The sequence below is a fragment of the Nipponia nippon genome, unplaced genomic scaffold, assembly GCF_047370975.1.
Source record: "Nipponia nippon isolate SJK-2023a ecotype South Korea unplaced genomic scaffold, ASM4737097v1 scaffold_1, whole genome shotgun sequence".
Classification (NCBI taxonomy): domain Eukaryota; kingdom Metazoa; phylum Chordata; class Aves; order Pelecaniformes; family Threskiornithidae; genus Nipponia; species Nipponia nippon.
Window position 1 is genome coordinate 167,684,701 of NW_028262290.1, and position 25,459 is coordinate 167,710,159.

Below are 25,459 nucleotides of genomic sequence, written 5' to 3' on the forward strand. Positions count from 1 at the left end.
CTGTGTTTCCAGCTCTACACAGCGGGGCAGGGTGGGCAATATTTCCCTGCTCAGAGCAGACTTGCAGACACGTGCAGAGGGTGCAGGCTGCCTTCACAGCTCCTAGGGACAGGCTGCCTCCTCCAGCTGTGCCCTGGAGAGCACATGGAAGAGGGGTGGGACAGGCTGTACAGGTCGTGTAAACGTGCTCCAGCACATTTTGTGTTTGTCCTTTATGGGAGGACCTCTGCGGCCGACCCGAGGGGACTCAGGGGCTGCCCATAAGGCCAGCTGGTTTGGAAGGAGGAACCGGGAGGTCCCACGTGTGCCTGCAGAAGGGTTCCCATGGTGAGATGGGGACCTGAAAGTCCTTGGGTGGGTCAGAGGAGCTCACTTCTGCCCTGCTGGGGGAAGAGAGGGAGAGCAAGCAATACCTGATCTTGTAGAGGGAGCGTGTTTCACTTTCTGCCCCCGCCCCATTGCAGTCCCATCCCCATCCCACTGGGGGCCCTGGAAGCCCCCAGCTCTGTGGCTTTAGCTGCTGGGCAGTAAGAAGAGCAGGGCCCTGGACGGTCTCTGCTCCGCAGAGCAGGAGGTGTCAGGCTCACTGCAGCCTGCGGGCACGTTGGTGGGAGCTGCAGAAGGGCACGAACCCTCATGCTGAACCTGGAGGGGGGCAGGATGCGATGCCGGCGGTGCGTGGTTCGGCCCGGGGGGATGTCCTGGTGAGCAGGTGGGCAGCAGGGGTAGGCTGGATGCGCCACGTGCAGCCTCAGATGAGAAAGTTCAGGTCCCCTGCGACAGCCAGGCTGGGAGATGAAGGTGCCTCACACCTGTTCTAAACATAGTCCTGTTGAACGGTATCAGTAATTTATATTTATAAAAATGGAATCTGAATTTATTAGATTTATCTCTCTTAATTGTCAAGGGTGAACTATTTCCCTGTGGATAAATAGCAGTAGAAACACCCTATTAGTGCGTGTCAAATGTTGCAGAAACCAGAGACGGAATTGCTCTGATGCCGCATCTTCTCCCAGCCTTGTGATAGGGGGACAGGCTACACGCTGGACCTCTGCATGGGGCAGCTCCTGGCCGCTGCCTGTAGCCCTCTCCGTCCCACTGCTGGGTGTTTGCCTTGCCCCAGAGAGCCAGTCTGACTGAAGCGGGCTGAAAAGGGAGAGTAGAGGCTAGGCTGGAGCAGGAGAAGGGCTTGCCAAGTCACAGGCGGTCCCCACTGCTGGAGGGTGCTGCCCTTGTTAGACGCTGTGATTGCTTTCTTAATTTCAGGTGCCATGAAACATGGAAATTGGAGTTTGGGACTTGATGGGAGACATTGGGTTGTTGCAAAGCGGACGGCGAGCTGCCCAGGACAGAAGCGGGCTGGGAGCAGAGCTGCCATACGTGCCCGGTGGGTGGGTGGACACTGGAGAGGCAGGAGTGCATTTCGGAGAGGGTTAACAGTGCAGCGAGGGCTCCTGCGCCTCGTTGCCTTCCCCGGAGTCTGCATTTTTATGCTGATTGGAAGCCTGCGCTGTGTGTGCTGCTGAAATTGAATGTCAGGCTTTTGATTTTGTTGCTGGTCTCTAATGAAATTTGACATTTAATGGTGAGTGCAGCGGCAGCGTGTGTGTGTGTGATCGGAGCTTGATTAGCGCGCTCTAATTGACAGTAATTAGGCAGCTCCCTGATTGTTTCTAATTCTGCTATTAATTGTAAGGAACAGTATGATTGAGGATAAATTTGGTGCGTTGCTGCTGGGGATGCAGCTTCTTCAGCTCCGTATCGGAAGCCTATTGAGACCATCATGCCTAGGTTCCTAAGTGTGGCAACCCCAGTCACCTCGTCTGGCAGAGCGGTGCCGCGGGGGATCAATGCTTCTGCAGCGGCAGTGCAGATCCTGGGACCTGGATCTGCACCTGGGGGACCTGAGAGCACCTCCTGGGACTGGCCCTTCCCAAAACGCACACATCGCCCTGTGAGGATGCTGCCGCTAAGCAGTACACACAGGGACATGCGCTGAGGGGTTGGCGTGTCGGGCTGCCCCCAGTGATGCCACTGTGCTTGTCCCGGCCACGTAGATGCCAGCCCTGTCTCTGTGTGATCATCCCAGATGAATCCCAGTGCAGAGCACGTCCAGCCTGACCCTGCCTAAGGAGCCTGAGCTGGAGCGGGTGTCAGAGCTGCCCCGCGCAATGGGGCTGAGGGCGGGTACTGTCCTGTCTCGTGGGGCTGTGCGTTTTGAGCCAGGCAGAGCACCCCAGGGCTGTCTCCAGGATGCTTGGTTGTCTCTACAAAGAGCAGGCTGTCACAGTCTTGCTGTACATTACTTTCTTTATCTTTGTTCCCAGCTAACGGTACTGCCGATTCTCTCAGCTCCAGCCCGAACATTTCCAGTGCTGCCAGCCCGAAGCTGGAGCCGCCTCCATCACCACATGCAAACAGGAAGAAGCATCGCAGGAAAAAGAGCACAGGGACGACTCGCCCTGACGGCCCCAGCACGGCAGCAGAAGGTAGGAAAGGTCTGCTGCCTGGGGGGCAGCTCCGCCGGCTGAGAGCACCAGGCACCCAGGAGTCCTGCCAGGGCTCGCCGGGGACCGGGGGCTTGGAGTGCTCCTCGTTCCAGCCGGCTTGTGCTTAGGCAGAAAGGAGCAACCCACCCCTCTTGCTCTGCTCTTGATTTCTCACCTGCAGTGGAAGCAGGACTGCCATCATGCCCGTGACTGCACATACTATTAGTGGTAATAATAATTACTAACTGTATTAGCAGCGCTGAGAGCACACCACATACTTAAGGCATGCTTAACTATGCTTAAGGTGTGCAGACACTTTCTGCCACAAGAAAGAACCTATTTCTGTTGGCTTGTAAATTTGCCAGACTTTCATCATTTAAAAGACCTATGCTAGCCATCCACCTCAGACTTTTGGAAAAGTTTGCCTACTTCAGGAAACCAGCTGAAGATGTATACATTACTTTGCCTGTGCTAAAAGTACTGATGGTTTTTCTGTTGAGAAGCTTTGGTGTCTCTGTGGTTTCTGAAGAGGGACCCAAAGCTTGGCAGGGAGCCTGCAAGGCATAGGGAGGTGCATTTTGCTGTGAAATGCCGTCCAGATTTGTCCAGGTAGAGATTAGCTTGGCAACCATGTTCTCCACAGCCTGCATCTGTGGTTAGCATCTGCGGGAAAAATGATCCTCAGTCTTTGAGCTTTGTCTTTATCCTAGGTTATCCTGTCCCACAGCACTCAATAAGCTTTTGTAGTAAACCAAATATAGATTATAGATAGTAAACCAAAATAAAGATTTGATTCAGGTGTCTAAAGGCAGGGGGAGAGGAGTTTAGTACAAGTTTGAAACTAATGGCTCCTGTAAAACAAACCAGAAGATGTTAGCCTGTACATTTGTTAGCCTGTACCTCACAAAGCGTGCTGCGGCTGTCCTGGCATCTTGCTCCAAATCACAGGTCAGCCTGGAGACCAGCAGCCCAGGTTTTTCATGGCAGAACGACCCTTCTTAGGTTCTCTCTCTTAGGAACACTGTGGTGATGATCTGCACAGGAGGTTGGTGGTTCTGTTGTTCACCCTTTTCTGTTGTAGTGTTATCTTCATCTGAAAACCACTGAGTTTAGGGAAGACTTCCGCTTTGCGGTGGCTGACTCAGGCATCTTGAGCATCATTTGAGTCTATAATGTAAACTGGGTGTCTCATGGAAAGCAAAAAGTATTATCTGTATTTACATTTTGTTAAACAACTGATGGGTTTCTAGCTACGGGTATATGTTGACTCTTCAGACATGTTACTGCCCTTCCCCGCATCAGCTCTTGGTTTGCAGTTCTCAGTCCAGTGCTTTGGCAAAAAGAGAGACGTATTCTTCATATGTCTGAAAAGGGGGATACCAAAGAGTAGAACGACTTTGCACCTAGATGTGAGACTAAGAAAGCGCGTGCTAAAGTCCTGTGTCCCATCCTGTAAATAACACGCCAAGAGAGTGTGGAAATACTGGAGAGAGTTGTAAAGAAAGTCCCAAAACTGACTTGGGTCTGATGAACGTATTTACGATGTGGCCATTAAGGTGTTCAGCTTACTAGAATGGAGACTGAGAAGCAAAGGACTGATGTTTTCAGTACTTACAGAGAAAGACGTCTGGTCCTGCAAGACTGTTCAACATAGCTGACGGGGGCACGAGAAGGTGCAGAGGCTGGGATCTCAAGTTACACAAAACTAAATACAGTTTCTTACTGGAAAAGGTAATTAAATGTGGGAACACTTCTATGAAGCAGTAATGATGTGGAGTAACCACTGCTCCAAGTCTTAAAATGAAATAAGTTACTTTTCCACAAGATGTGTGTGATCCGGCCCCTGGCAGAATTCCCTGCCCTCTGCATCCAGGTGGGCAGACCGGATGATTGTCATCCTCCTCCTTGGATGCCCAGTCCATGACTCTGAGCCATCCCAGTTTTTTCTGTCGTTTCTTAGGGAGGTTTTTTCAGACACATGCTCACTCTTGCTGTCTTTCCCTGTTCGGCAGTATCCTTGGAAGGCGGAGTGACCGAGGCTGCACATAGTGATGATGTGGTGCCCTGTGATGTGTATGACAGCATCAGAATATTTTCTGATATTCCCTGCCCTGGTCCTTGGCCATGGCGGTGTGCTGGGCAGAGGTCTTGTGCTATCTGCAGTGATATCCAGGCCCTGTCTTGGGTTGATACAGTTAATTTAGAGCCCTGTCAGGTGTTGGAGTAATGTGATTTTTTCCTACAATGTGCATTACTTCGCATTTATCAACATGGAACTCCATTTGCCAGTGAAGTGTCAGTTACCAAACTTCATTTGTCACTGCACAGACCTTGCACGCAGTTGCTCCTCCCGCTGCCAGAAGCCTCTGGCACCAGAACCGGGAGCAGGAAAAATACCTCCCCAGTGATCCGCAGTACTGCCGCTGCTGGGACACGTGGCAGCGGGCTGCTTAGCTGCTCCAGTGCGGCAGCGGGAAGGGAGCAGTGAGGAGACCACCGTGAGGAGTTAGGAGGGCCTGGCAGAGGCAGGAGGGGCACGGCAGAGCGGAGGGGGCATCGGTGATCTGCAGTCACACGAGCAATCCGACCTCTGTGTCTCCAGATTGAATCCAGTCTTTCCAAGTCCCTGTGTCCTTCCTCAGTCGGTAGATGCCTGCAGCATCCACTGGCTCAACACTGTTGTCGGGCAGAGAGGACAAGAGCTGGGCACCCACTGGGTCAGAACATCTTCCACATGGGGTATTGTGCGGTGGGTTTTCTGGCTTTTTGGTTGGCTTTTCAAAAACTTACCTTGTATTTGTGTTTTATGTAATCTACTGCATTAGAAAACTGTCCTGATTGCAAAATTGGGCTTCCAAAGGCCGGGCCAGTTCTGTCATCCTCACGGGTCACCCTGCATCAGCACCTCCTGGGGAGGCCAGGCTGTGCGTGCTGCGGGTCCGGAGGGGCTACGGGCAGCACCCATGCCAGCGGCACCATGCTCCATGTCCGCAGGAGCCGGCCTCTGCTGCTGTGTGGAGGCAACACGCACTTAGAGGTTCACAGCTTGGTCCTGCTGTAGACAGTCCAATGTTTCAGTAGCAAACAGCTGTACACCCTGTTTTGGGGAGAGGGGGGCGTTTCTGTCTGGAAAGGGTCCTTGCACATCCCTGTGCTCAGTACAAACTGCGGAGCTGAATCACACGCTCCTTTTCAGGCAGACGATCCCCTGCCTGCCGTATGTCTGATTGGCACTGGATCTCCCTGCCTGTGGCACCCTCCCTGGGCGACTCGTTTGTCTCTGTCCTGCCCCCAGCACTAGCACTGCTCCCTAGAGCTGATGCGGCTCGGGGTGCTGCGGCGGCTCGTCACCAGGACCGGGCAGCCCAGCGCAGATGCAGAGGAGTGACTCTGGGACTGTCTGCTTCCTAGGCACTCAGGGCGAGCACTAGACTGGAGTCACACCCAGGTCACTGTCCCGCCTGGCAGCCTGCATTAGAGGTGGAAACTGGCAGCAAGCAAATAAGAGATAATGAGCCTCTACGTGAGGTCCCATCCTGATGCCTTAATGGTCAGCGATTGGTTCCAGCTGTGAACCCAGGGCTGAGCATTGCCCCACATCATGGGCATGACTGATGACTTATGTCATGGCTTGGTGTCCATAAGTATGTCTGATTCTTCCTTGAATCTTTTTTAGCTGCTTTTGAACAGTTACAGCAGTTCTTTTCACAGCAGGATAATCTGAGCTTTTTGCTTTCACATAGTCAACGTGGTGGAAGTGTAAAAATCACTGTGCAGACAGCAGGGCTGCCGTGCTCTGTAGTAGAGCTGCCATCCCTCGTGGTGCTCATCCCGCTATGGAGGGTGCACCGTCCTCGGAGGAGTTTGGGGGACAGCCCAGCGGCCGGCTGTGCTCTCCATGAGCTCACGCCGGCGTGGCCGCGCTGGTGTGGAGAGCACTGCTGCTGGGACCCCGCAAGCCTCCTGCCAGGAGACCTCAGCAGCCGCGTCGGGCCAGGCACGGAGTCGGGCTCAGCTCTCCGTTGCAGCGTCTCCCAGGCACGAGCAGCAGCAGGGGAGTGCGGAGGAGCAGGCGGCTTGGGCTGCGGCCAGGCTGCCTTCGGATGCGCCCAGCCCAACGCCTGCGTGTGCAGGGCACGGGTGTCTCAGGTTAGCATCCTGGGAAAGTTGGTGAGGTCTGGGGATAAATTGCCATCAGTTTATCTCATTTAGGAGGTAATCAGAGCCAGGGACGTGCGGAGCAATTGAATCTTAGTTGTTCTGAAGTATCATAAATCAAACGAGCTGTTGCTTTTTTACATGGTCGCATGTTAAAGAGAGCGCAGTGTCAGGTTGCTAGGGAGCATCAGCAAACTATGGCAAGCGTGGTATTGGGCTGCCGGGGATGTCACCAAACCGGAGAGTGTGGCTCAGGCTGTCAGGGAGCACCCACCGGCTGGCAAACGTGGTGTCAGGCTGTCAGGGGGCTTCGCGGCAGCCTGGGGAAGAGCTCGTTACCACGGTGGGGTTGCAGCGTCAGTCTGCAGGGACCATCGGGAAAGTCTGCTCGAGATCAAAGCCCAGCAAAGTGCTGTGGGCAGGAGCACTCCGTCCTGCAGCAGACAAGCCCAGGGACCTCTGTCTGTCTGTGCTTGGGACCTCTGTCTCCTGTTTCGGGCAGCCGGGAGGGCCCCAGGGAGCCACCAGGCATGTCTGATGGCAGGAGCACCTTCGCGACGCTCCCTACGCCAGCATCCCCATGGCTGCCAGAGCTCCGGGGATAATGAACTTCTCATGTGCTTAAAGAGTGATGCAGGGTGCATGGCGAGAAGCTGACAGCCCCTTAATGTGCTTCTCAGTGGCGGCCAAACGACGCGGTTTTGTCTTTGTTTTTTAGTTTTAAAACCCACGGGAAATTGATGGCCAGTAAAGAGTTGTGTTGGGGCGATGTGCGTGATTAATACCAACTGTCAGGGGCTGTCGGAGGCTGATCTTGGCGAGCTGGGAGCGCAGGGCTGAGCTGCGCTTACCAGATTGCAGGGGATTCCAGCTGCTATTGCTCAGCTCCTGCCTGCCCCACGCAGCTTGTGTCACCCGTGCGCTCCCTTCCACCAAGCCTCTTAATTCAGTGCTAACAAGTCACTCCTGCTCATTACAGACCCCGCGAGCGCCCTGCTCCCTCCTGGCGGGAGGAAAGCAGCCTGTGCCTGGGCATCGCCATGCAGTGGCCAATCCCCCGTCTCCATCAGCTCCGCGCCCTCCTTGTTCTGTGGTTCCTGGAGGGACCTTGTACATCTCTGTGTTGCCCCTCTGAGAGACTCCTGTGTGCACATCCATAACCCCGCCAGTGCGTCTTGCAGCAAGCCTCCAAACGCACCACGAAGCCCGTGCTGTCCATGCCCTCCCCCACGCCCACGGCGTGACTCCCCCACCCCCAGTGCGCGCACGCACCCCGCTGGCCCTTCTGCTGCCTCCCAGCCCCACTGCGCTGTGTGCACACACTGCACCCCATATGGACCCCCCCCACATACACAGAAACGACACTCCTGGTCCCTTGCAGTGACCCCCTCTGCACATCCCAGCGTACCCTCCGGTGTCCCTCAGGAGCACCTTCTCTTCCTGACACGCCGGCTCAACTGCCTTTGCTGTCCTTCCCCCCACGTGCATGCACGCGTATGTGCACGCACCCCTTTGGTGCCCCACAGCATGCCCTCTGTTGTACAGTGGAGTGTGCCCATCTCTGCTGGCGTCGCTGCGCCAAGCCCTCCCCACCCCTACCCCTCCCGGCGCAGCATGGCCCCGTGGGCAGGGCAGGCAGCACGGGGGCGGTGGGAACGTGCCAGCTCAGCTTGGTGCGCTCTGGGGTCTGGGGGCACTGGGACAGAAGTCGCTGTGGGGTCTCCATAGCAATGTTCTTGCTGCGGTTCTCCTGGCGGCTTGTCACTGTGGAGGGGGCCTGTCCCTGTTGCACTAATACAGGTTAGGAATATTGGGTTTAATGATCTGCAAAATGAGGAGGCAGCGAGCTGACATTTACGAATGGTGCTGCATCCTTCTCTTCCCAGACGCCTGCTAATTTGTTGATATCCCAAACACCTCATAATGATGTGGTACAGTGGCAGCTTGCAAACAAGCATCCCAAGGCTGGGGGGCCTGCTGGCTGCCCTGCTCCTGGACACTCTGCATGGACTTGGCAGCAAGAGAGCGGAGCTGTGGGCCAGGGACTCCCCACACCAAAGGCAGGACCAGCCCTTGGTTCCTGCTATGCGCCCCACACGCTGGAAGTGTCCCCCCGTCTCCTCCCTGTGTGACCACCCACTCGCCAGGGCATCCGGAGGCACCTCTGCTACGCCATCTCAAAGTGGGAGGAAGGATGGGAGTAGAAGGGCAGTGCGAAGGAAAAGACTGGATGTGACTGGGAGCCGGGGAGAGCAGAGGTGAAAGGGGAGCCTTCTGCTTCAAGAGCAGGGCATGGCTCAGCGTGAGCTCTGCTTCTCGTTTTGCTGATGTTGACTGGGATCCTGCTCCTCCTTCCTGGACCTGCTGGGATGCAGGGGGAGGCATCCCGCACCGTCCTGCATGCAGGGCAGGGGCTGCATCCCTTCTGCTCAGGGAAGGAGCCAGCTGGGGAGCCAGCTGGCATGGAGGGCTCTCCATGCCTGGTGTGCTGGCGTGGAAGTGCTCCCGCCCGTCCCCTGTGCTGAGCTCCCTCCTGTCCAGCCCGACGGGGTGGGAAGTGCTGCCCTGTGTCTCGAGGGCTGGTGTGCGGGAGCTCTATCCAGTGCCTTGTACGGGGAGAGAATTGCAGCTCTGCAATCCCGAGTGCTGGGAGGAGCACAATCCTGCCGCGCTGGGTGAGGAGCATCGCGCCACATCCCCCACTGTGACTACAGGGGCATTGCTCCATCTTCTGTGTCTGCCCTGCAGAGCTGCTTTGTGTCCTGATGCTGAGGGATAGGGGAGTAGCACGCCCCGTATTGCTGCTTGTGCTCTGGGGGTGCTGCCCCAACCCTGGGGGGGGGCACCTTGGGTACGTGTGCGTGATGTGGCCAGCCGGTCCCACTGCAGCTCCCTGGGGAGGCACACTGGCCTGGGGTTTCATCCCGCACGCCAGGGAGAAGCAGGGTGTCCGTGGGGAAGGAGGTGGGAAGTGCCACTCCCTTGACTCCACGTCGAGGTCCCTGCAGTGGGGTCTCTGGGCTGGGCTCTTCTGCATTGCTGCGGTGTGTAGTCTGAGCCTTCGCAGAGCAGGACAGATCCCTGCGCCCAGCCGGGTGCTGAAGCTAAGGTGTTTTTAGCCACCCAGATGTACCACTTCTGCTCAAAGCTGTGCTTCCTCCCATTGAGAGCGGAGAGAAGGGCCTTGGCATGAGCTGTAAGGGCGACACGCCCGGGACGCCACTGCTTCCCTTTCTCCCCGTGCTGCTTCTCTTCCCCAACATCCCCGCTGCTTCCACAGGTGACAGGGACATATCCACCGGTCTGCTGGGCATCGGAGCTCTAGGGCTCCTTTGGGCAGCAGAGCTCTGTCCCACTCTGGCTTCTTGGTGGGGCTCTTCCCTTACCCTCTTCCTTTCACTTTGCGCAGGTTCCTGGCAGGGCGTGCAGGATGCCTCCGTTTCCCCATTTCTTCCCAGTCCTGTGGAGCTCATTTGCTGACCCTGAGGAGATGCTTCCTCCTAAGGCTGGCTTGTTGGCGGCGGGGGCTGCTGGCTTCCCCCCTCTCTAGCACAGGCTGGTGAAGGGTAACTCCATGAGCGCTGATCACCTCGCTGCAGTTGCTACAGAAGTCCTCAAGCCCACTCAGCTGGTGACTCAGTTGCTGGTCGGGTCTGAGAGCTGCATGGCCCTGGCCCGTCCTGGCCACTGTGCGGTGCCCTCCCTAATTTTGCTCTCATTTGGAGCACTCATTGCTGGGCGGCGTTGGAGCTGGGTCATGGGGTTAACGCCCATTAGTAGAGCCGGCTCGCACCGAACTCTGCTCAGCAACTCTTCACGGAGCTCAGTCTTTAAAACATCATCAAAAAATCATCAAGAGAGGGAGAGACAAGCTCATTCATTTCCACTGCCCACTAATTCTAATGGAGCTGGCGTAATGGACTCCCACCAGCATGCCTGCAGGCAGCCGCAGCGCCAGGGAGACAGACTCTGCCTTCTGGCCCTGGGATAGCCCCTCTACCCTGAGGCAGCTGGAAAGGGCTCCCCAGTCCTGTAGGAGCAGCTTCCTCTGGGACCTTAGCCCTGTCGAGTCTGAACAGGCAAGATCTGGGGCTCTTCTGGCCACACTGGCCACTGGGAAGGAGCCTGTGCCCTGTGCATGGTGCAGGGAAAGGCATTCTGCCAACTCTGTGTCAACCGAGGTAGTCCGAATCCTTCTGCCTGTTTCATCTGGCCAGAAATGCCTCTGCCACATCAGAAATCAGTGCCTCTCCCCAGAAAAATCTGAGAAGACCCCATACTTTCCCTAAAGCTATGACTTGAGTCTGATTCAACTTGTACGGGCCCCCCAGGGAGCTCAGGAACTCATCCCAAACCATCCAACAAACTGAGTCTGCGCACCGTTTGAAGCTGTTCTGAGTCCTCGAGTCCCTTCCCAGGTCTGCCAAACCCTACGTGCGTATCCGAGGGTGTGATCCCGCAGCTCCCCGCTTTCCTGCCACAGCCATGCTCAAGCCTCCAAAGAGGTCTGGCCCTGCAGTGCCGTCCTGCGTTGCTGCAAGGAAGGAGAGGTAGTGATTTTGCTTGCAAAAGAAGCCTTAGTGTGGAAGAAAAGCTGTCGTCCTTTGTTAGCTCTTCCCAGGCTCTGCCGAGAGCAACAGGCCCTTTGTTCGGAGTGAAGCTGGAATCCGTGAGGCACAAAGGAGGAAGGGGAATGGAGGTCCTGCAGCTTGCGAAGCCGATGCTGGGGCTTTGGTCTGACTGGGACCGCTGCCAGGGCTGGGACCGGGCAGCTCCAGGGCTCTGGGACGCCCCTGAGCTGTGGTGGTAGGAAAGTCTGTCCGAGTGGGGTTGGAGGCCCAGAACTCTCGCTGTTTGCCCATGGTCGGGTGTGGGCAGGCCAGCAGGGACCCCAGCAGCAGGGAGCCGCCTGCCCCTCCTCCGTGAGCATCCTGAGCAGAGGACTGGGAGACACACGGCACCCCCGCCCCAGTGCAGCGCCTGAGGCAGAGGGGCCGTGCCTCGGAGGAGCAGCAGTGAGCCCCACGTGGGAGCCTTGGGGCGGGCAGGCACGGCAGGGCGGGCGTTTGCTGCCTCATCTCTGCTGGGAAGCGTATTGGCACAGGAGGGCTTGGACTGGGATTTCTGCCTGCGTGTTTGGTGGGGTGGTACTGAGCAAGCGAGAGAAAGGAACAGGGATGATGGAGTCACGTCAGCCTGTGGCAGGAATCCTCATCATGTCCCGGGGACTCTACCGATCTGCTTGCTGCTGTTTCAGTGGCAGCAGAAGCAGCAGGGAGCACTTGAAGTGCATCCAGTACTTCCCAGGTCCAAGCGGCTGGCCTGGGCTCTGCAGCACTGACAGCAGCCACAGGTGGCTCACACCAAGGATGGGAGAGATGTAAGGAGAATCGGGCCCATTCTGATAAATCGGGGTGCCGCAGGAGTGGCTGTGTTGGTCGCTGCTCCAATAGTGGGGCCCGATCTGAGATCTGGGAACTGCAAACGGTCCCTCCAGAGCCTGGGCAGCCACTCGTTCCTTCCTGGCTATCAGTGTGTCACCCTGGGCAGCAATCGCTCCTGCAGCTGTCAGGGGCCTGATCCTTGCTCTCTTGTAGCCTCCTGCAGAGGCAGAAGGACCTGTCTCTAAGAACAGCTGGAGCGCTCAAGTCCCTGGATGCAGATCCCAGTCACAGGTTGGGACAGTGGAAGAGATGGGAGCAGCTGCTGGCTCACGAGTGGGCTGGAGCTGAGCGGGGACTGGGAAGATCCAGCCGAGCGCAGTGGCAGTAGGTTCCTGTATTGCCTGACTGCTGGCTGCCATCAGTGGTTGGGTGCTCCCTGCCCGTGCCCATGGTGTGGCAGCGCTCACAAAGAGGATGGTGCTAGCTAGCCAAGGAGGCAGTGGCTATTAGCCTGGCTGTTGTCTGGTTATTTCTTCTCCCCAGTATTCAGAAGTTACCAGGTGTATATTTTCCAAGATTCTTGTTTTTGAGCTGGCATTTGGTGTCCTTGGAGCCTCCACAGCAAACATCCTTAGGGTAGGAGGCACGTTGCCTGCAGGGAGCTCCCCAGAGCAGGGACTGTGGGGTCTCTTCTGTGGCTGAGAGCTGGAGGAAGGGGCAAAGTGCGGGACAAGCTTGATGTCCCGATTGGGCACGTGCATCACAGCGAGGGGAAGAGTCCAGCAGCGTGACTGACTGCCAGCACCCTGCAGTCTTGTCCTCCTCCTGATGCCCCAGAGTTTCTCATTCCTAGCAGGAGAAAGGCAGTTGCAGACGTCCTTCCCCAGAGGAAGAGTCCCAAGCTGATTCTAGAGTGAAATGAGTGAAACAGCCTCCCCTTCCTATCTGGGAAAGGCAAGCCAGTTGGCACTTCACCTGGAGAGCCCTTCATCCTGGAGTCATTCGATCCTCTCGAGGGTCTGCTGGTGTGGAGACCAAGCCTTGCATTCCTGCACCAGCCCACGTCATCGGCGCTGATAATCTCCAAGCCCCCATGGCTGCTGCTGGGATCTATGCAGGACGCACCACGGAGTGCTCTCAGCAATGGCAAAGGGCAGGCATCTTTCCAACCAGCTGTCACTCACACTTTTAACACCCATGAAATGCAAGATCCTGAGCCTGCTGTGTGCGTAGCATGACACTCTCCACCATGGCACAGTAGCAGGAGTGGCATTTTACCCTCAGGTTCTTCTGGGGTAAGCAGCTGTGCGTGATGGAAAGAGAGAGAAAGTTGGGTGCTGTGCCCGGTGCTTGTCGATGCAGGTGGTGGTGCCTCCGAAGGAAGCAAGAGCCTGGAAAGAGCACTTGCAAGAGAGGAAGGGCTGTGCTCTCCTGCCACCACCAGCAGAGCTGTCTTTCCTCAAGGAGACTTCCCGTGGCTGCACCCATTTTCTGAGAGTGTTTGTGGACACAGCCTTGCTCAGCCGGTGCCAGGCGGCCCAGCAGCAGCTGAGGTTGGCCGTGCCCTTGGTGGGACCTGGCTGGTGGCCTCTGCTGGGCTGCTGTGGGCTGCAGCAGGTTCCTCAGTCATTGCCCTCCTGCTGCTTCCCTCCGCAGTAAGAGACTCCTCTGGCCGCAGCTTTTGGGGGGCAGTCGGGCAGAGGAGAGGGTCTCCTCCAGACCCCCTCCGCTCGCCTCCCCACGTCTGCCGCGGCAGGCACAGACCCTGCCAGGCTGGAGGCCAGCACAGCTCTGCCTTGCTGTGGACCAGGCTGGGCCCCTCGGCCTCCTTGCTGTCTCTGGAGCTGTGCAGTTGACTCCCTGCTTTTAATAGAGAGCTGGGAAGGCACATTATGGAGATGAGGGTGTTATTTGCATAACGCTAATTAGGTAATTACAAATCATTTTGCTATGAGCTGAAGCGTGTGCTGTGACATAACGTTTATTAGTCATTCCATTCAGGCCCCGCTTAGTTAAGTCATTTACTGCACTAACTACTGAAGTTGGCAATAAAAGGTAAATGCTGGTGCTTGGGTGCAAAGCTGAGACAGGGCACCCCATGTAAATCTGAGGCTGTGCGCCCACTCGGCGCAGCCCGTGGCATGGGCTGGCTGGGCAGAGCCCAGCCCCAGCAGCCCAGACCGGGAGGGTCAAAGCAGTAGCCGGAGGGGGAGACCACATTTTAAGCCTTGCTTTTCGGCAGTGTCTTAGTTGGTTTGGGGCCGTTTTCGTAGGCCCGGGGGGCTGAGGTGCTTTCACACATTTTCACTGTCCCCCACCTCTCTGCTGCCGGCTCTGTCACCCAGCACAGAGGTGCCTATGCTCCAACTCCCTCCCTGGAAACCCACCAGGCAGCCTGCATTTGTAGGGATGCTAACGCTTCAGTTTGTACCCGGCGCCTAAATGCCTGGTGGTCTGAGTGACCCTTGGGGCGCACCAGAACTATCTTCCCAGAAGATGGAAAGTCAGGAATCTGTCCCCATCTGTTCCACAGCCAGAGAAGTGCTTTAATATTGAGGCTGTATCTTCTGGGGTTGCTTGCCGGGCGCAGATGCCGGTGCTGTGCAGAGGAGCAGCTGAGGCACCTGAGGAGCAGGTCGCCTGGCCCTGCCCTCTGGGGCACTTTGCCCTGCGCACGTCCCTGCTGCCCTCCCTGCTGCCGTCCACGTGCCTCATGGAAGCAGCTCCGCTTGGCCAGCTTCCAGGGACCCCCGTGGCCACCAGCCTCCAAGGTTTGGGAGCCGGATGCCGCCTGCCCGGCAGGGCACTGACAGGTGCCAGAGCCGAGAATGGCATCACTCTTGCCTCTTCATAGCTCCTGCCCTGGTATCTGTGACTTAGTGCTTCCCTGCGGGAAAACAGCAGCTGTGCCCTGTTGTGTGGGTCCATGGAGCACCCAGGCACTGAGGGCTTCCCGAGCGGGACCCCCACTCTGCTGTGCTCCTCAGCTGGCGATGATGGCCCTTCTCGATGCACAGGACTGTGAAGAACTGCCTTTGAGCCCAGTGCAAGGGCCTTCCTTGCATCTCCCGATTCAGTGGACAGGGCTCTGTCGCTCCAAAGCCACGCATCGGCAGGCACCAAGCGCTCTGTGGGACCCTGGGGGGTGATGGGGCTGTTCGAGGGCACCAGCTCTGCGGAGGAGCTGATCCCACTGCTCCAGAGGTCAGCAGCTTTCTCCGAGGGTGGGACATGCAGGGCATGGAGACCAGGGTGCAAGCAGTTTCCAGGAGTCCGGTGCCGCAGCCTGCTGGGTTTCCTGGCCCGGGATGGCTGGGGAGCGAGGCTGTGGATGTGTGTGTGTGGAAGGAAGGGCAAGCCCACGCTAGTGGAGCTGGCAGGCAGGGAGCTGTGTGAGCAGCAGGAGGGACGGGCTGGCGCAGAGCTCTGGTTCCTCCCTGCAGGCACCCTCTGCCTGCGCTTCCCTGTCCCAGTCTCCTGGGGACCACTGCTGCCAGCGATCCTGCCCGTGCGCGGGCACAGCGGTGGCCCGCAGGGATCTGTCTGTGTGCTCATGCCCTGCGAGGCAGGCAGACCCCCTCCTTCCCTGACCCATGTCATGGCATACCTTTCTTTTCCAGAACCAGATGAGCCATTTGAGTTCATTATCGTGTCCCTGACGGGCCAGACGTGGCTCTTTGAGGCCTCAACGTCAGAGGAGCGAGAGCTTTGGGTCCAGGCCATCGAGAGCCAGATCCTGGCCAGCCTGCAGGGCTGTGAGAGCAGCAAAAATAAGGTAAGCGGCCTCAGCTGAGTTCTGCTTTGTTCCCTTCTCTCTGGCGTCTGCTTTGCTGCATCTGTCCCTGTCCCAGGCTTCCCGCTCTCTCCAGGCTGGATCCCATACTGATCCCTCTGCTCCCAGTCAGGGTTGAATCCTGTCCCTGGGACTGTGCCGCTTCCCACTGCGTCACCTCTCTGAGCTCCCTGTTCTCTCCCCAGCCTGGCTCCGGCTCCACGGAGCTCTCTGCATCCCGCCAGGGCTGGGTCCTGTGCTGCCCACTCCCTCCCTGACAGCTCTGCCTTTTTGCTCCCCCAGCACACACCCGGCTACGAAATCGGTGTTCCCTCCGGACTCTGTTCTGTGAGCCCCCACACTGGACACCCCTCCTGCAGCAGAGCCTGTGGGGTGCCCGCTGGAGTGAGGTGCTGGCGGCTCCCCGATGGGCTCTTGGGGTGGTGATGAGAGGACATGTGGCGGGGCAGTTGGCCTTGACTAAACGGGGTTCCCGTGCATTCTGTTTCAGGCTCGGCTGGGCAGCCAGAGCGATGCTCAGGCCATGCAGGCCGTCCGCACCGCACGTGGGAACAGCTTCTGCGTGGACTGCGATGCACCGAGTAAGACATGCTGCACTGGGAGGTGGGGCCGCTCACCCAGGGAGGGCAGAGGAACTCCACCCCAGCCACCTCCTCTCTTACCCCAAAGAGACCTGCTCTGTGGGGCTGTCTGGTCCTCTCCTGCAGTGGACCTGTTCTTGAGGGATGGGGGGCTGACCCACCTCCACACTGGTCCATGACCACTTACTGACCAGCCTGGGGTCCTTGCCTCTGTGCTGCTGGAGCACTGGGCTTGGCAGGGATCTGGTAGGCAGGTGCCTGAAAATATGGGTCTCCTGGGTCATAGGAGACAGGCTGGTGAGTCCATGCTGGTATTAACTCTTCCCCACTGATCTTGCTGCCCTCAGATCCGGACTGGGCAAGTCTGAACCTGGGCTCCCTCATGTGCATTGAGTGCTCCGGCATCCATCGCAACCTCGGCACGCACCTGTCCCGTGTGCGCTCCTTGGACCTGGATGACTGGCCTAGCGAGCTTCTCATGGTCATGACGGCCATCGGCAATGCCCTGGCCAACGCTGTCTGGGAAGGAGCGGTGGAAGGCTACCCCAAGCCCACTCCTGAGAGCAGTCGGTAAGGGAGATGGGGAACTGCAGAGGTGCTTCTTGGAGAACCACACCAGGAGGCTTGAGGGCACCACAGGAGGTTGGGAGCAGCCAGCCAGGGAGGTGGGCAGGAATCCTTGAGGTACTCCAGTCTCTGGAGTCCTGCCTGCTCTTCAGGCACCGGAGGCCCTCTCCCACTGTCCTGGTGGGCCAGCAGGGCTTCACGGCTGGCCATGGCCATGCAGTGACTGGTGGAGCCATGGCTGGCTGCAAAGCAGAAGGGGTTAACAGAGACGGCTTGGCAGCGTTGTTCAGGTCTCAAGGGTGCGTCCCTTTCAGGCCCTTGTCTGTCCCTATCGGAGCGACTCTCCTGTCACTCATCCCAACAAGAGCCCATTCTGCAGCTTATCAACGGATAAGAGCGGGTCAGGGGGCGGCGGGAGTGAGCATGCTCCACGCGGGGCATTGATGGCCGCCCGCCAGATGCAGATGGATAGAATGGCAGCAGATAGCGGCGGCACAGCACACATCGATCCACCCGGCTCCGCAGCCCCAGGCGGGATGGACGCTGCCGCAGCCTTTGTTTGCACCAGGCGAGACGGCAGCAGTGATAACGTGCCTCCCATGGCACTGGGCTGTCGTGTGCAGCAGCTAACCTTTTCTTGCCGCTGGCCGTGGCCCACACACAAGCACGGGACAGAGACGGTCCCTGCACTGCCACATAATGGGCATGCAGGAGAGTGTGCAGGGGCACTCGCATGGAGGTGCGGGTGTCCCTTTGCACGCTGACAGGTGTGGGGTCTGGGTGTGGGACACTGCTGCTGTACATGCACGGACGTAAGCGCACAATGTACGTAGGGAGCTATAAGGAGGCGCGGTGAGACAAGCGTGTGTCGGATGTGTGTCCAGAGCAGTGTGACAGAGCCCCAGTGACAGCCATGTGTGCGGGGGGGGGCACAGCAGGGGCTACGTGAGGTGTGCCTGTGTGTGACAAACGTGCACTGCTAATGCGGGGTGCATTCAGGGTGGCAGCACTGGTACGCGTGCGCATGGGGTCCAGGCAGGTTGGCTCACCTGTGACAGTGACAGTGTCCCATCCGACAGGGAGGAGAAGGAGCGCTGGATCAGGGCCAAGTATGAGCAGAAGCTCTTCCTGGCTCCGCTGCCCCAATCGGACATCCCACTGGGGCAGCAGCTGCTGCGGGCTGTGGTAGAGGATGACCTGCGCCTGGTGGTGACGCTCCTGGCCCATGGCACCAAGGAGGAAGTGAATGAGACCTACGGGGATGGAGATGGGCGCACAGCACTGCATCTCTCCTGTGCCATGGCCAACGTAGTCTTCACGCAGCTGCTCATCTGGGTAAGGCAGGACCCCACAGCCTCCACCACGGTGCTTTTGACCCTGTCCTGGTGCTTCCCCACTGCAGCACCTCCCCGATCCCAGGTCTTGGGATACCCCTTGTCCATCCTTCTCCCAGGGGTTCCCCCACATACCCGCTCGCGCTACTCTGCCCACCTTCCAGTCTCCCTCTCCCTGCCCGCCCCAGTGCCACAGAGCCCCTCTGCCTCTGCTGGTGCTCTTGCTGCACCAGCCCCGTGCCCACAGGCCTTATGGTGCCTGGGTGCCACTGACCAGCTGCTTTCTCTCCTGCACAGTACGGGGTGGACGTGAAGAGTCGGGATGCTCGGGGCCTGACCCCGCTGGCCTACGCCCGGCGAGCTGGCAGCCAGGAGTGCATCGACATCCTGCTACAGCATGGATGCCCCAGTGACAGTGCTGTCACCACGCTGACCCCCAGCCTGCCCCGCCGCAACACCAACGCCAACAACAACGCCTGCACCATGGTGCCAGCTGAGCTTGGCTCCAGCCCCAGCGCTGTCTAGCTCCTCACGGGCCCTCCGCTCACCACACGACCAACTTGCAGCCCCGCCAGGGGACCAGGGCCACAGGAGCGGGTCTGAGAGCAGCACAGCCGGGCCACCCGCTGTGCTCGTCCTCCACCGGGACCCCTGTTCTGGCCAGGAGGAGGCCAGAGAGCCAGCAGCCTGCTCCTCTGCGCCCGTTCCTGTGGACTCTCCCCATGCAGCTGGGGCGGGGGGCTGTGCAGACCCAGCGCTGTCAGCTTGTGGAGGGGATCCCTCATAGTCACTAGGATGGGGGGCTCCAGTACACCCTGTTCTGATGACTGGTACGGGGGGAGGAGAGGAAGGAAGCTTCTCTGTGCCTGCACAGCCAGTACTGGGGAGGGCGATTGCCGCACCTGCTCTCCCAAGCAGTAGGGCAGTTTGGGCACTTCCCACCTGCCCTCCCTCCCGTGTCGGCCTCGCTATGCTCCCCTGGTGCAGTGGAGAGGTGGGGGGCAGCGGGAGGTGCATGTTTCTCCACTGCACCCCTGTGCTCCTCTCTGCTTCTGTCTGGTGCAGGGAGGGTTCCCCTTACTGGTACCGCTCCCCACGTGCTGATGCAAAGGGAGCTGCTCTCCCTCCAGCCTCCCTGGTGACCTAGAGGGGGAAGAGGATGGTCACCCTGGGATCCCCAGCTCTGTCTGTCTGTCTGTCGAGTCACTGTCCTTCCAGGTTCAAGCCCCAAAGCCATACACAGTGTCTCCATCAGAGCATCCCCGCTGGCTCCCGCTGCTGCCCAGGCGGGGCTGGTCTCCGGCTGAGCAAGAGGAGAGAGGAGATGAGTGTCTCCCTTTGGTTTTGGGCCGAGCCTGCAGCTGAGCGCTGGAACCCCAAGGCTTTGGACGCTGCTGTGGAATGTCTCTGTCACTTGTGTATAAAATGTACATTGGAAATATTTATATGGACACTCTGTATATACTGTTTCTTTGCCATGAGTTGCCCTGTGTGTGTTACCTGCAGCCAAGGAGATAAAGGCCAATAAAGCAACCCACCTCCTGCCAGCCCAGCTTTTCTGTGTGCTGCCTTTTGGGCCTCCAGTGCAGCCTCCGGTTCGCTTGCCCACCCTGCGGGGTCTGGTGGGTTTCCCTCCCAGACTGACAAACGTTCGGCTCTTTTTCCTCCATCTCGTGAGTTGGTAACAACAGTCCTGCACTAAACTGGGCCCCTTGGTGGACGTGGCAGAGTGCTGGGATGGGGAGGGGAGATGTGTCAACCCGGGCGCTGTGGGACACTGCAGGGACACGGCCCCAGAGGGATGCGTGGCTCTGGTGGGATCAGAGACGGGCACAGCAGAGGGGTGCACTGGGCAGGGGACATGCTGGGTCAGAAGTGCTGGGGCCAGCTGGTCCCTGTGCGCAATAGAGTGAGTTTGAAGCCGGGGGAGAAGGCAGAGATGGGCAGGGAATGGTGGGCTGTCCTGGCGAGCAAGGACCCTGGGTGGTTTGCTGCGACAAAAAGATCGCTGCAGAAGATGGGAGGTCATCTGGCCCTAAGGTCTGGACAGCCCCCCGGGCAGTGAAGGGAGCCATGGGTCTCTGCTTTACCATCCCTGGCCCCACATGCTTCCCTCAGCTTTTGGCAGAGCAAGGCCCCAGTGCTGCTGGTTCTCCACTGGCTGCACCCAAGGCCACGCCGCAAGTGATGATTTGGGGCTCCAGCATCCACCCTGGCACTGCACTGGGGCTGGGCACAGGTCTGGGTCCCCAAGCCTGAGTGGTGGTGCTGTAAGAAAGAGAGTCGCCAAGATGCCCCGCTCTCCCCCCAGCACCCCACCTGCCACAGGTGCCCCTCAGCCGTCCCCTTCAGACCCCTGTTGCCTCCTCCCCGTGCCCCTCCCATGGCAGAGGGCTACCACACTGGTGGCTGCAGATGGTGGCCCCAGCCCCTCATCTCCGTGCCAGCTGCGTGTGCCAGTATTGTGGAACCCGTCCCGGTTCTGGTCCTGGTCCCAGCCCTCCCTGCCTGCGCCTGTGTCTGCCCCTCGCTCCCCATCCCCTCTCCTGCACGGTGCACGTCAGCGCCCCTGCACCGGCCCCGGCCCCAGCCCAGTGCTGGGTTTGGTTAATTTCCTGGCGACTGCATTAGCAGGAATGGAAGCCGAGGGACGGCAGCTCCTCTGGGGCCCATTAATCATCCCCCTCAGACAAGCTGCCTTGATTACAAGTGGCAAGAAATTCATTAGGGCTGCGGCTCTGACAACTTTTATCTGCGCGGCTGGATCTGACTCATTAGGCAGCCAAATTAAAGCCATGATGGGCCCTGATGAAATTCACTGCTTGTTTATCTTGTGCGATCTGATACATCTGCCCATACATCATCTCCCGCGCGGGATCCCACCCGGCCCAGCCCAGGTGCCTCCCTTCCCATCCCAGCCCTGCCCTGACCCGCCGGGGCACCCCTGGCCTGCTGCACAGCCTGGGCCCAGCTCCGGAGCCAGCCCTGGGCCAGGGTCTCCAGCCAAACCCCTCACCTGCCCCCGCACTCTGGCTTCGGGGTCCGCCCCGGGGTCGGGGCTGGGAGCCGCGGCCATGCCCATAGGAGCTGCGTGAGGACAGCGCTGGGGCCACGCGGCCCTGAGCAGCCCCTCCTGGGGCACACGGTGCCTGTGGGGCACGCAGCCCCCTCGGGGCACCCACAGACCTGGCCAGGTCCTGCTGGTGGTGGCGCCACTGCCAGCGCACAGCCCTGTAGAGGCAGGCCTAGTGCCCTGCTGTTGCCCACATCTTGCAGAGGGGTGCAGGGGATCCAGGGGCTGCCCCTCCGCTTGCGCCCAGAGGAAGCGAGCGCCAGCAGCTTCCCTGCGTGCTCTGACATGGTCCTGAAGAGCCAAGACAAAAGCCCTTTTCTCCAGCTCATGAGCAGGCAGGCAAGGCCATCCTGGGCTGCTGGCACCTCAGTGGCCCTGGTTTCCTTAAGGGAGGCCACACTGCCACCACATACCAGCGTGCTGCCCCAGTGCAAGGGCCTGTGCTTGCCATGGGCAGCCTCTGGGCTGCGGCACCCTGTTCCTGTCCCAGCAGGAAGGGGTTTGTGCTGAACAAGTGTCCCTGTTAAGAAAACCAGCATGCCCCCATTCGGCAGCGGGGCCAGGCCCGAGCAGCAGCACTCTGGTCCTCCCCAGCCCAGCGTTACCCCACTGTTCTAGCACATCTCAGCGCCAAGGTGGCCCGCATGGCTTCACGTGGTCCCGGGCCCAGACAGGCTGAGGCGGGAGCTGCTGTGTCCACGTTTAGGGGCAGGAGCTGCTGTGTCCGTGTTTAGGCTGGCGCCAGGGAGGGCACAGGCAGACCCTCCACTCTGCTCTGTACGCCGCAGGAGCGTGCCCGTGCCAGGGCAGCAGCACAGTGGGGCTGTCCCTGCGCAATGCAGCCCCCAGCGATGACCACAGCAGCTCCTTGGCAGCACCATAAGGACCCTGCCACAGCTGGCTGGTACCACTGAGCTGAATCAGTGGCTGCAGCAGGGCGTGGGTGCTGCAGGGCAGGAGCAATGGATGCAGGCTCGTGCCATCAGCACATCCAGGGTGTGCAGCCCCAGGCTGGAAACCAGCCACGCCACGATGCTTCCCAGAGAGCCTGGGCACAGCAGACCCCACCAGGACAAGCCCCACGGGGCACAACTCACAAACAAAGCCCCATGGGCCCTCTCGCAGCCCTAGCTGAGCTGGCACAGCCTCCTGGGGGGGTGCGCGGGTGGGCAGCAGCCATGGCAAGGGGCAGTACCACCCAGCCCTGAGGCAGCTGGGGCCACGCACTGGATATGCACAGAGGTTCTTTTACAAGAGATGGCCAGAGCATAGATCATGCTGTTGCTCTGCACTTTGGTGTTTCCAATCAGCCCTGCCTCTTTGAAAGAGGGGGCAGAGGTGCGACACAATGTCCCAGCTCCCTTGGCCTGTGCTTACCAAGACACATCACCAATATGCTCCACTACAGCACCTGCACCCTATGCCCATTCATGTCTCGCTATCTGGCCTGCCTGTGGGTGCAGAAGTGCAGCACGGGTCCTCGCAAAGCCCTCTGGAGGAGGCTTCAGCCTGGCAGCTGAGGACACTGGCATGAGCTGGTAGGCTGTGCAAGGTCCAGCATAGGCAGGTGAGCGGGACCTCCTGCTTGGGAAGGGTTTCAGCAGCCCTGGCATCAAGCACTGCAGTCTCGTGAAGTGCTTCATAACTCGCCCAGCACCTGAGCGAGCAGCAGCAGAGCAGAGTGTGGCTACAGTCTCTCTCTCCTCCCAGCCCCCAGTTCCAGCATGCCCTTGACAACTTCTTTCAAGTCTTGGGTCACTGTCTGTGACAGTGAAGATGCATCCACCAGGAGTTTTCACTCTCCTGCTGAGGCCATCGTGACCGGACTAGCTACTGAATCCCCTCTGCAGCTGCACCCTGAACTCTGTGTGCTGCTGTGGAGCTGGCTGTAGAGGAACTGGCGGTGGTCGGAGGCAGCTCCTGACCCTTCCCAGGTGCCAGGTCGGTGAGAAGGGAGATTGTTGCTCTCCTGCCCATGTGCAGTCAGAGCCAATTTCTCCGCACCGGGCTAGAGGTTCATTGCGTTGCAGGATTCCTGCAGTGATGACACCCATGTTGCAGAGTACAGTTTGCCTAAAAGGGTGTGCTCCCTTGAGCACTGCCCCTCACACAGGGCTGTGCACCCTTGTGTCAGGGTGGGCACGTGCGGTGCCAGCCGTGTCCCCAGGAGGCCAGGAGTATGGTGAGCTGCTCCCTAAAGACAACCCGCAGCAGCACCCATTCCCCCGCAGGGCAGCACCGCGCAGTGCAGCGGTCCTCTGCCCTGCCTCGGTCTGCTCGAACCGGGGCCAGGGGCCCCATCACAGCCCCCGCTGCACACCAGCTTTGGGAAGAAAAGCCCGGTGTGACCTGCTGGAGAACTGCTCTGTGAGCCACCAGCAGATCAGCTAAGCATCCGAGCGAGTCCTGGGGAGGCTGGCTAATGAACACCAGTAGCACCAGCACCATGTTGTGGCCCAGCAGATCTTCATACAAGCCCAGTGTTAGAGAAGGCTATGGACCAGCTCTGTTGCACTGAAAACCTTTTCCTGAGAGGGGACCACTGGGTGAATAAACACCCTGTGGGATGCAACCGCTACTCCTTTCCTAGTTCTTTAAGAACCATTTCCCAGGTAAATGAGTGGGCAGGTCTGGGTAGAGAGAATTCCCTTGTAAATGATGAAACCGTCTTCATGAGGGCAAAATAAGTCTTGTTTGTATGTATCTGTGTATATATGTGTAAACACATATGTATAAATAAATGCATGTCCGTGTATACACGTATCTCTATGTGTCTACAGCTGTATCTACCTTTTTCTCTGCGTGTGTGTGCACACGTGCACAAGTGTGTGCGCTTGGCTATCCACATAAGAGTCCCTCCCCTCCCGCCCAGTTCCTGCTCCAGGACACAAGACAACAAACAGAAGGTGGTACATGGGAAATTCCAAATAGATAAAAGGAAAAAAAATACTGGGAGGGCGGTCAGACACTGGAACAGGGGTCCAAAGAGGTGGAATCGGCATCCTTGGAGATACTTGACATCAGCTGGACAAGTTCCTCAGCATCCTGATCTAATGGGGCCAGCTTTGAGCAGGTGTTGGACCAGAGACCTCCTGAGGGCCCTTCCCATCTGCATGGCGCTGCCATGCCAAGCTCTGTCTTTGCTGCCCAGTTTTTCATTGTCGCTCTCCTCCCACCCACCCCAATCTAAATGATGCAGCACCTATAGCTCCAGCTTGTGGGGCATGCTGCACCCTCTGCCCCAGCAGCTCTCCTGGTTGGGAAGGTGCTGTAGCCACTTTGTGCGGTGCAGGCAGTGCCATTCACTGCATGCACTGCTGTGTTGCAGCGCTTTGCTCGATGCTGTGCAGGAGGCATCAGATTCACTGCAATGCACGAGGTTCGCAGGGCAGCTCTGTTCTGCGCAGCACAATGAGCACTCTGCTATTCTGCAGCTCTCTCCAACACCCCTGGTGACAGCAGTGAGTCTGTCACCTCCATCAGCACCAGGCTGAGCTGCACCTCTGCAGCGCTTGCAGTTAGATCGACACGACTGTTTGCGGGGTTGCATTGTGTACTGGCTCTGGGACTGACCTAACTCAACAACAAAAAAAGCCCCAACCCAAATAACTTCTAAGCAGCTGAAAGCTCCAGTTCTCCAATCCAGGCTACAGGCAGTCGATGAACAAGTGTGCAGCCAGAGTGGGGGTGCTTTGCACAGAGTTCGGGTTGGCAACGGCATGCACAGCGGGGGAGGGGGCGGGTGGTGGGTTAAGAACACAATAAAGTGATGCTGTCACTGGGGCAGGACATATCAAACCACAGTGTCAGCTAGAAATGCCACGTGAGAATAAGGGGGTTCTTGGACCCTAAAATAAAATTCAACTCTTTTCAGTGTCACTGCCCCAAGCCTGGAGCTGTGGATGTACTTGCTTTGCTTGTACTGCTGTGCCATGCTAGGTTGCAGTGGCACAGACCCCTCATGTGGACACATTTATAGTGACAGAGCGCTGCTTACTGCTGCACAAGGACTTTGGGGGGGGCACCCTGCCCCCCCGCGCTCCCCCCAGCCGGCCCAGATGTACGTGCAACAGTTCACGT

The 25,459-nt window shown here is 58.5% G+C and overlaps 1 protein-coding gene across 2 annotated transcripts in view; it reads left to right on the forward strand.

The window, feature by feature from the left end:
* The window catches only part of AGAP3 (ArfGAP with GTPase domain, ankyrin repeat and PH domain 3), a 152,552-nt gene extending 132,694 nt beyond the window's left edge, over nt 1-19,858 (forward strand). For both annotated transcript variants that reach the window (XM_087732846.1, XM_087732836.1), the window contains exons 13-18: nt 2,328-2,489; nt 15,652-15,806; nt 16,315-16,405; nt 16,753-16,975; nt 18,052-18,307; nt 18,604-19,858. In XM_087732846.1, the coding sequence (XP_087588972.1) occupies nt 2,328-2,489; nt 15,652-15,806; nt 16,315-16,405; nt 16,753-16,975; nt 18,052-18,307; nt 18,604-18,831 (1,115 nt within the window). In that variant the 3' untranslated portion in view covers nt 18,832-19,858. The remainder of the gene's footprint in view (nt 1-2,327; nt 2,490-15,651; nt 15,807-16,314; nt 16,406-16,752; nt 16,976-18,051; nt 18,308-18,603) is intronic.
* The last annotated feature ends 5,601 nt before the right edge of the window (nt 19,859-25,459 follow it).